Below are 10,144 nucleotides of genomic sequence, written 5' to 3'. Positions count from 1 at the left end.
TACAAAGTATTTCTGAAAATATATAATAGTGCGTAAATTTACGAAGTATGGTTTTGTTAAGAAAATATGAATTGACCTCATATTTCGGAAAATTGTTAATAGTGCGTAAATTTACGAAGTAAGATTTGGTTGAGAATATATGAATTGATGAAGTATTTCTGAAAAGTTTTACTAGTTCGTAAATTTACGAAGTATGGTATTGCTAAGAATATGAATTTACCAATAATGTCTGAAAATTTTTTATAGTGCGTAAATTTACGAAGTATGGTTTTATTTATGAATTTACCAATGAAAATGTTAAATAGTGCGTAAATTTACGAAGTATGGTTTTGTTAAAAGTCTAGTTTTGGTAAGAATCTATGAATTCACCAAGTATTTCTGAGCATTTTTAATAGTGCGTGAATTTACGAATAATGGTTTTGTTAATCATATATTTCTTTAAAAAAAAGAAGTTCATAAATTTATGCCACATGGTGACAAGCAATGAAAAAAACTACTGATTTTTCTCCCTTAAAATGTTCGTAAATTTACGAATAATTTTTTAGTTGATGTCAAATGTGTTCTTTTTGCATTAAAAATGTTCGTAAATTTACGCACTTTTTTAGTAAATATACAAGTTTGATAATTCCTGTTCATGCATTTTGATTCAAGGTTAAATTTGTATGCAATAAAAGTGAGAAAAAAACACCTGTTTTTCTTCATTTTGCAACGAAAAAAGGGAATATCAAAGGATATTCCCTCATAGAATTCCGATGCGTTCTAGGATAGTCTCCATTACACAATCATGTTAATTGACACCGAAGACATAACAGAAATCATACCTTTCGTTCCTGGAATTTAAATAGGACCTATAAAACATAAGATGTGTTAACAGTCTTTCATAATTTAGTGTCAAATTTTAAAATAATTTGGACGAAATGTAATCGAATTCTTACCTTTATAATAACACGACTTTTTAACGAAGATTCATTAGGTGAAATATATCTTAATTTGTTTTCATCAATTATGATTATTTCCGGTCGCTTTTTGTGGGTTATTATTATTTATCACTTTTCTTTTATTGACAAACATATCCGAACAGTGTATATTGTATAAAATAAGATCAAGTATTGTTCGAAAATTAAGAAAGTGTATAATAATATATTCATATATTTATAATTGGTGATAGCTCTGTAATTTTTAACAGCACAACTTTTTTTACAACAGTAAGGAAAATATGATATGATAAAAAGAATATAAGGTAAGTGTTTTGTGTACTAAGTGAATTTCTCCGACTCGTCTCAGGAAAGCTTACACGTGTAGTACATAAAGAATCTTACCTTACATTCTCTATGTTCTTACATATTTTATGTATTTTATATACCTTTACTGTTTGTACAGTCAGCTACTTCACCAGCACTTAGATGAACGACTTCTGCATCTACAAAGAAGGAAAGCAGTATTTAGAACATTTATAATGTTTTTCAATTTAAGTGTCATCTTTTTCCATATTTTACCAATCGCTCTATGATACAGTTAACATATGTTCGAGAAAATATTAATAAAAAGCTGTGTGTGGAATGTATCAGTTTCATTTTTCTTATTAAATAAATAACACGCAAATTATATATCTTGCATACATGTTTAACTTTCCTTTTTTACTACAGTGCAAGCACAAATATTCAACCGACCGTAACACCATATTCATAGTTTCAATAAGAATGTTTTAAACCTCTGTTAAGGATTCGGCTGGTTTCGAGCATATCTCGTGTAAAACCCTGTCGCCGTTACACAACACGTGATGATGGGCCATTCCAATATTATCGTTTTTTAATGTAATTTCAAGTCTTTATGTTCTATTTTATTTTTCATATTTGAGAATAAACCATATACGAATAAAGTTACGCATAAAAGCACTGATTGGTATAAAGGAAGAAAATATACATAGAAACTAAATATCCTTTCAGATTTTGAATGATTTTACTTGTGAATGTGATGTCTAATGTTTTACACGCGAGGTTAAACGGCACTTGAGTGTGATTATATTCCTCTTATTTATATAGCGTTTTGGTCATATGTTTAGATATTTTTCGAAAAAAAAATACCAGATCGTTTCCGCTTCCTTATGGCCAGCACTGTTAACACCGAGATGATGGCCAATCCTGTACTCACGCAGGCGATAATCGTAATGAGATTGTTGACAGCTATGGAACCAGTCTTTGCTGATCCTTAAGTTGCATAGTGGATTGCACAATAATTGTTAAAATTATAATCGGAAAAACATCCGTAAGTTTGAAAAAAATAATGTTCAAATAGATCACTAGAAGATACGATACGATCGTCTTTTATTAAATGATGCTTAATTACCGATTGGGAAATGACACAAATAAAACATATTGTTTCAAATTCGCGAAATACAAAGCACCGTTCAATAGAGCTGGTTAATATAACATTGTTGACACTTAACAAACATTTAAAACTCCTTTGTTTAATCATTACTATGTAAAAAAAATCGTCTTCAGCTATTTAACCCTTTGTTTATCGATTTGAAATTACCACGTTGGAGAAACTGAGCAATCAATTTCATTTCCGGACATCCGTTGCTAGAAACCATTAAATCAAACTAAAGTAAATGGTTTTTAACATCGCGATTCGAGTACCGCGAAGGACATTTCAGTTATAACTAATTTACGGCAAAAACAACTCCAGATACTGCATATGAACAAATAACCTTAACATTTATGAAATTACTGGTAGATTTTCAGAACTTACAAGCGTAAAATTTAAACCAAATTTATTTAAGGTGTAACCAAATAATAACATGTAAATAAGAATGCGTTTAACCTTCAAACAAGCATGTTAAAATAAAGCCCAACTACGTCCTTTGACAATAAATAACTATTTAACACAATCTATTTTATCTGTGAATGCGTTCAAAATTATCACTATAATTAAAGTAGATACCTTCAGTGCGAAAATAAACCGTTGAGGACGGATCAGCATACCCTTCTTTGTTGTAGGCGATAATAGTTAGTTTGTAATCCGTTCCAGGTTCTAATCGACTAACAGTATAATTCTGTCTACTGTCTGCTATCCCATTCGTGGTGTCATTTAATAGCATGTCAATGTCTAAACAATAATTAACAATCTGAAAGTATGCTGGAATACTTTATTTGGTGTTGTTAATGTATTTTAAATATGCACAATACGATAAATTAAATTATTTTTAAAATAATAATAATAACAATTCAGCATACCCGTCTCCTTTCTAGAAGTTTCTATATGTATTTTGAAAAACTGTTTTTTATTGTAATTAAATCCAGGTCTAAAGTCCAACGTTACTGAAGTATCGGTTATATTGAAGACTTCAATGTCAGATGCTGCATCTGGTGGCCCTGAAATGTTATTAAAAACGGTTGGTAATTGCTTACCAAAATTAGGATAAAAAACTTATGCTTTCACTTACAACGCCCAAACGTAAAAATATGAAGTTCCTAAACATTTCTCATCTCACACGTGTTAGTTTCCACTTTGATATGAATGTTTAGTGACACAAAGAAAACTTAAAAATATTCAGATAGCGCTTTTTCTTTAGTTCCTTTATAGCTAATGGTTAATTCAGAGAATATGATCAAATTTTTAAAACATGATCACAAATTCAACAACTGATTTAGCACATACGATTGAATCATGCAAAAATGATCTGTATTTATTATTCGAATCCCTTACAGACATAAACAGGAAATTCGTGCAAAACTATAAGGGACTTGAGATTAATGTTTTGATCAATTCTTGATATTTAATGTGTAAACCACACATGCGAAGGAAATATCATTAATTGACGGAAAAATATAACACCTTGTTATTACATTATAACATTGCGTATTAAATGTATATAATTATTATTAAAAAACAAATTTTATATAACCCATAATCAATTTGTGTTATTTCATATAGATTAATAAATCATTTATATTATAATATCGACGCCTTAAAAAACAAACACAAATGAAATAAGTGTTAAAGGGACTTGTCCAAAATTTGTTGAAATGATATTTTCCCAACTTTGTGTAACAGATTTAGAAAAGCAAAGAACCTTTTACAACATTAGGCGAAATAAGTCATACTTAAAATACAGTTTCGTTGATCAATAATTATTATTTGAAATTGATAAAATTATAAAGCGTTACAAACGAGAAACGATTGAAATACAATGTAGTTGTATTTTATATTCGTGAAATTGTGTTACAAAATGTTGATCATATATTTCAAATATTAGGTGGCCTTATATATGTCAGTGGGAAAGGCCGATTGGTTCCATGGTATCTTTTTACGCCAAAGGGGACACACTTTTTCATTATTAAATTATATTTTATTATAATTATTGAATTCTACAGATCCTATGTTAAAATCTAGAATGTTCAATCATTTAAAGGATTCAAACAATGTCCCTTCAAATAAAACGATTAACCCTATTATTTTAATATAGCTGCAGATATTTACGAACAGAGCTAATCTTAGGTTCCCATTGACAAGGTATTTTTATCTAAGTGAATGTTGGCTTACCATACGCAGCGATGAAGTAGTTATATGTGCTTGTGCCTGCTGTGTTGGTCATTATCAGTTTGTAATATCCAAAGTCTTTTAACTGCATGGACTCAATTGTGACCTCGCTCGAATAATTCTGATTATAGCTTTTCAGTCTCTGGCCGAAGTGATACCACTCATACATTGGGGATGGATACCCAGTGGCGTGCATCTTAAGAGAGATCCTTTCATACAAGCGACTTTCTAATATAAGATTAACGTTTTGGTTCGGGTCTTCTTGAGGTACGCCTAAAATATAGAAAACGAATGCGGTAACCCACTTATTACGGAGAAATAAAGAAATTCACACAGAAACAATTAAATCAACAGTTAGCAATTTTGGGATAAAGGTGTATGCGAAGAAAGTAGATCTTATTTAAAAGATATTCAACATTCAATTCACGTAGCCAACAGGAAAAAACACTTTTGGAAGTAGTTTTTAAATCAATATAACGTTTTTCAAAACAACTAATCCACAACCAAATAAAACAAGAAATTGCAAATCATTCCAACGCATACCATACGAATAAAAGACTAAGAAATCGGAAGGTGCAGAAATCCCATCAGCATTTTCGGAGATGATGGTCAGATTGTAGGGAGACTCTGATTTCCAGATGGTAATCATAAAGCTCAAACCATCATCGCCATGACCGCTAGTATGGTCTGTCCATTTGCGAAATACTGTTAGATGAAAAACGTTTGTTAAGCATGTCGATCATAAATACATTCAATGAATATATTCACACTTTGAAAATAAAATAAAAATCTTGAACTAAGATATATATTGCATAACTGTGTATTCCTCATCATTGAAGCTATACTAACGAGATTAACTAATCTTTATAATAAGTAAACTTTATGACTGGACTTGACATGACGTACGGCTGATAGAGGCGATGACGTTTTAAAAACCGCCGCCATTTCGATACGCGCCTCAGTTGAGAGAATTCCTAGCAAGATAAACGTAATCACGCCAAATTACATGATATAACTGTAAACAACAAAGAAGAAAGACCATCATACACACTAAATGTTTTTATAACTTATATCAATTGCATTTTATCGGCGTTGTTATTTTTTTGTTTTCTCTTATAAAAGCTGTTCAAAACGTGTCTGAACCTCTCACGGTTTTGTAAACATATATTTTATGTTTTGTCGTGATGTGGTCTTCTATTTTTCGCACTGCTATATTGATTTAATGCTTCTTGCTGCCATTGAGGTAAAGATTACTATTTCTTCAAGATGAGTTTTCATATAATTAATACTATGTTGAAGTTAACATATTTGATGTATAGGCTTTCATGTGTCCTTATTCTTCTATAATTTCCAGGGCCGTCCTTCTTTATCCTTCTTTATCTCTGTCGGTTTTGAACTTTCTTAATTTTTGTTCAAACATAACTGCCAATTTTCAGAAAAAGTGTACGTTATAGAGGTCTTTAGATAACTGCCATAATAACATTAATGTCATATTCCCAACATGAAAAAAGAAAAAAATGTTTATGACACCCTTGCAAATGAGTTTTGACAGGGGGTGTATTGGGGTCACTCGGTCGGTAAGAAGATTTTTTAGGTTTGTTGGTGTGTTCATATTAAATGAAATTGTGTAACGTAACGACTTTTTGGGGGCATCATTGTATACATAAAACAATTCAATTTTAGAACATTACTAGTATATCGTTTATCCAAACAGTCATAATTATATACTAGTATATGGAATACTTGAATATTGGTAATTATTAATAGATGTTTAATTATGAAGAATATAATTGTATAAATAAAATAATAGGATTTTGATTAAACTATTTCGTAAAACATTAAACAGAAAACGCAAATATGCAAACCTTAATGCGCATATGTTCTTGTGTTTCAGACCAACAATTTGACATGTAACAGATGCCAAAATGATAAGTACGGTGTACGTAATAGATGCCAAAATGATAAGCTAAAAGAGTGCAAATATGCATACCTTAATGCGCATATGTTATTGCGTTTCAGACCAACAATGTGAGTTGTATGTTCAAACAAACATTCCCCTTAAGGCTGTTATACGTAACAGATGCCAAAATGATGAGTATACATTATAGATGCCAAAATTATTAGTTATCAAAGTGCAATTTCGGATTTTGCCTCGGATTATACGCTAATCAACCACCAAAACACCCTTGTCAAACATGTCAAACGTGATAATGTTATCTGGGGCATTTCCTACCACTTGATTTAATCGGTAAATTAACCGATCAGCCAATCAACAATGAGCACTTGCGGAGGGAGGCCTTAATTTGATCGTGTCATTACGAACATTGGAAAGCGTTTTTGTTTAAGATTAATCAGCAAAAAGTAATCGCAATGAAAACTTATTAGACTTTTGCACGCTATTGTGTTCCACTGACTAGGCAACAATAAAATCTGGTCTTGATTATTAACATATCAAAAATATTATACGGATATCATTTTAAGACGTATGGAATTACCCTTGTAAATAAAGAAGCTATATGGTCCCCATAGTCGACTACTCACAATTCTGTCATGAAGTTTTCAAACGCGCATATTGTGAAAATATTTATACCTTCACTTCACTTATAAGTCTGTGTTTTGTTGTAGTCATATCCAGTTTTCCAGCTGAGCATGGCATCTGAAGTGGTCACTCCATAAACAGTAAAATTACTCGGCGGATCAGGTGGCCCTGATAAATATGATATCATGCTTGTAACACCAGAACCATTTTAAAAAATAATAATATTTCATGATATATTAATGTGATCGACCAGTAAAATCAAATCCAAGTAAAATATATGAAAGTTGTATGTGTGTGCTATGTGACGTCGTCGACGCGCAACGCTTTAAGTATACATCATGCATGAGAAAGGTACAGAATCCATAAAAAAAAACTCTTATGAAAACTAGAGGATGAGAATAAGTAAGATTATGATACGATTGACCAAGTCTAAACCATGGTTTTCCGAATAAAATTATAATAAAGCTGATCAGTAGAACGATTATGGTCTGCTTTATATTAAGTTTATCAAATTGGTTTACGAGGAGACAATAATTTTAAAAATAAACTTCGACTTTATTTTTATTCGGAAATAACACTGTTGGGGCATTTATGGTTAAACACCAACAAGCCACTTCTAAAACAACAATTCCTCATGAAAATAGTTTTGCTTCTGTGAGAGGTATCGTTTTATTCCATTGTTATAGTGATTTTACTAACTATAAGCGGACGGACGAAAAGTTGAGCAGAATGGCAGTCCAATTGCGATAATCCCCTTCAATGTTTAGGGTGAAATAATAACACAGCCTCTCTCGTTTGAATTAATATTAGGTATCGTCGATGAGTTGCATGAGTGCTTTTTCACCGCTGAGACGGTCCTGTCTTTGCGTTATATCGTCACATTTTTGCGGCGTTAAAATGCCATACAATTAAAGCTGTGGCATTGTCTAATCACTGCCTACTAAAGTGTTATAACAGAAGTTGCGATTGTATGATTACCTACCGTCAGCCAATAAGGTAAAATAAGTTCGATAGATCCCAGCGTTGTTTTCAATTTCAAGCTCGTATACACCAAAGTCCTTGAATGAGGAAACATAAACCGTTTTTGCTGTGTAAGATCCATTTCTTGTGTCCGTGTAATAAGACGAATCTCCGTGTGTCCACGTGTACAGTGGTTGAGGACAGCCAAGTATGTGGGCCTCAAACTTTGCAATCTGACCTATCCGACGGCTCATCGTACGTACACCAGGGAATTGTGGATCTGCCCTTGGAGGCCCTATAAAATGTATATGACGTTTTATAATAAGGTAGTTTCTTTTCAAAGTTAAACCAATTAAGTATTATATACGTAAAAATGTCATATAGTGCAAAAGATAGACTACTAAGGATAGTATTAATTTCTGTATGTTTTGCATCTTGTTCAATATCGTGTCTACCTAAATGGACATACACATGGACATCATAAATGAACGTCAAACTAGACTAGGAGAATGCACCAAGTTATTGCCCATTGCGTGTTTCACTAATGAGTCACGTCTTGGGTAAGCAAATATAGCCCATTAATTGTTGTATAATTTCAGGTAAATGACAGGCTAACGTCCATATACGTCCATTGCATACGTCATATGACGTCGTTACCTTAAGCACACATTCCCGTCGGAAATTGCACACGTAACCGTTGAGTGTTTCAATGTCTATTAATATATTTACTTCAGTAGGAAAGTCAGTACACGTTAGACAACCGACCAGATTGATCACGATTACTTGTTGTCGCAGGGCCGTTATGCCGCCGCATAAATCTTGATAATCAGAATATTTTACGGACATTGATCAAGTTTTATTTGATCTTGTACATTACGAACATTGGAAAGCGCTTGTGTTAGAATTTAATTAGCAAACATAAATAGCATTGAAAAAAATTGTATTTGACTTGTGTACGTTTTTTTTTGTTCCGCCAACTATTCGACAAGAGGAAGCATATTTAGAAAGATAGAGAAAATACATAGTTAAATGATCGTTTAAGTTTGCAATCGCTAAAAGAATGTGATAGAGTCGGTGAGAACGCAAATTGTAGCGATTTAAAATTCAAAATGACTTGTAAACTTATTTAAGGATATTAAAAAAATGTCCATAAATGTATTTTTTATACAAAACTGCAATATTTTAGATAGCTGAAAATTATTATCAAAGCAAGACAAAGTTGAATAATAAGTTCGCCATTCTGTGAGATTCGAAAAGTTTACCATTTAAGGAAAATATAACGCAATATTACTGCACCACGCAGGACGCGTTTTTAAAACTGTTCGACATACACGTTTTTTCTTTAAACATTAACGATGCAAATTGTTACAAATCTTTATTTTGTTACCGACTATGATTGATTATTTCCCATAAACGTTTATTTAATAAGGATTTTAGTCATGTGTGTTATATTGCGTGTTTGAATGTAATGCATACATTGTTTTTTGACTCTTTAATATTTATATAAAGAAAAAGTTATTTTGCCAACATTTTGTGAACAACTTTCTGTGCGGACATCTTTGGATGTTAAAGCCTGCATAGTCACTAATTGTCAGTAAAAATCTACACCATTAGAAATAACACCCAAATAAATGGTACTTTACTATACAGTTGAGTTGATATGGAATTATGACGAATGGAATCATCACAGCATTTCGTGTTTTTGAAAAAGATGCCTTAATTTAAATTAACAAAGACAAAACAATGCGTTTTGGAATCATTTTTAAATAACAGGGTTTTAGTTAAGTTTATTTGATAATGCAGTAGGCAATAAGCCCATGAGTATACATAAAATGTCACATACAAGATACATACAAACAAAGTCACAGGTCATTCAAATTATAAACATCAAAAATAAATCGGCACATTGTAAAACAAAGTATCGAGTATTTTAGAGAAGACAATATACATCGAGAGGCTGTGCATACATATATACCAACAATCCTACCCTAATCGTAATATGTATTATAAGTATATCTTATTTCCCATGCTTTAAAAATAAACATAGCTAAATTTTTAACAATATTACTATTTTGAGAGGTCAATAAACCTATAAACTTTAAC

At 31.6% G+C, this 10,144-nt stretch overlaps 2 protein-coding genes across 2 annotated transcripts; both read right to left on the bottom strand.

Moving 5' to 3' along the window:
* Positions 1 to 1,269: 1,269 nt before the first annotated feature.
* Positions 1,270 to 5,243, bottom strand: LOC127863812 (immunoglobulin superfamily DCC subclass member 4-like). The gene is made up of 6 exons (XM_052403472.1): positions 5,086 to 5,243; positions 4,546 to 4,815; positions 3,237 to 3,374; positions 2,944 to 3,108; positions 2,085 to 2,207; positions 1,270 to 1,420 (listed from the first exon to the last, which is right to left on the bottom strand). Exons 1-6 carry the CDS (start codon positions 5,189 to 5,191, stop codon positions 1,356 to 1,358), a joined length of 867 nt encoding a protein of 288 aa, XP_052259432.1. The 5' UTR covers positions 5,192 to 5,243; the 3' UTR covers positions 1,270 to 1,355.
* A 1,896-nt stretch (positions 5,244 to 7,139) lies between these two features.
* Positions 7,140 to 8,340, bottom strand: LOC127863808 (nephrin-like). Its single transcript, XM_052403463.1, has 2 exons — positions 8,064 to 8,340; positions 7,140 to 7,249 (listed from the first exon to the last, which is right to left on the bottom strand). Exons 1-2 carry the CDS (start codon positions 8,293 to 8,295, stop codon positions 7,140 to 7,142), a joined length of 342 nt encoding a protein of 113 aa, XP_052259423.1. The 5' UTR covers positions 8,296 to 8,340.
* Between the last annotated feature and the right edge of the window lie 1,804 nt (positions 8,341 to 10,144).

Source organism: Dreissena polymorpha, unplaced genomic scaffold (genome assembly GCF_020536995.1).
Source record: "Dreissena polymorpha isolate Duluth1 unplaced genomic scaffold, UMN_Dpol_1.0 chrUn041, whole genome shotgun sequence".
In the NCBI taxonomy this organism is placed as follows: domain Eukaryota; kingdom Metazoa; phylum Mollusca; class Bivalvia; order Myida; family Dreissenidae; genus Dreissena; species Dreissena polymorpha.
This window is presented reverse-complemented; position numbering and strand designations above follow the sequence as displayed.

What these genes read in the sequence shown, in the direction of transcription:
- LOC127863812 (XM_052403472.1), bottom strand. Translation starts at nt 5,191, where the DNA reads ATGATTACCATCTGGAAATCAGAGTCTCCCTACAATCTGACCATCATC. An exon ending in CTACTTCATCGCTGCGTATG is followed by an intron (nt 3,375 to 4,545) that starts GTAAGCCAACAT and finishes ATAACATTTCAG; the next exon opens with GGCCACCAGATGCAGCATCT. An exon ending in AACTTCTAGAAAGGAGACGG is followed by an intron (nt 3,109 to 3,236) that starts GTATGCTGAATT and finishes ATTATTGTTTAG; the next exon opens with ACATTGACATGCTATTAAAT.
- LOC127863808 (XM_052403463.1), bottom strand. Translation starts at nt 8,295, where the DNA reads ATGAGCCGTCGGATAGGTCAGATTGCAAAGTTTGAGGCCCACATACTT. An exon ending in TTTTACCTTATTGGCTGACG is followed by an intron (nt 7,250 to 8,063) that starts GTAGGTAATCAT and finishes CATATTTATCAG; the next exon opens with GGCCACCTGATCCGCCGAGT.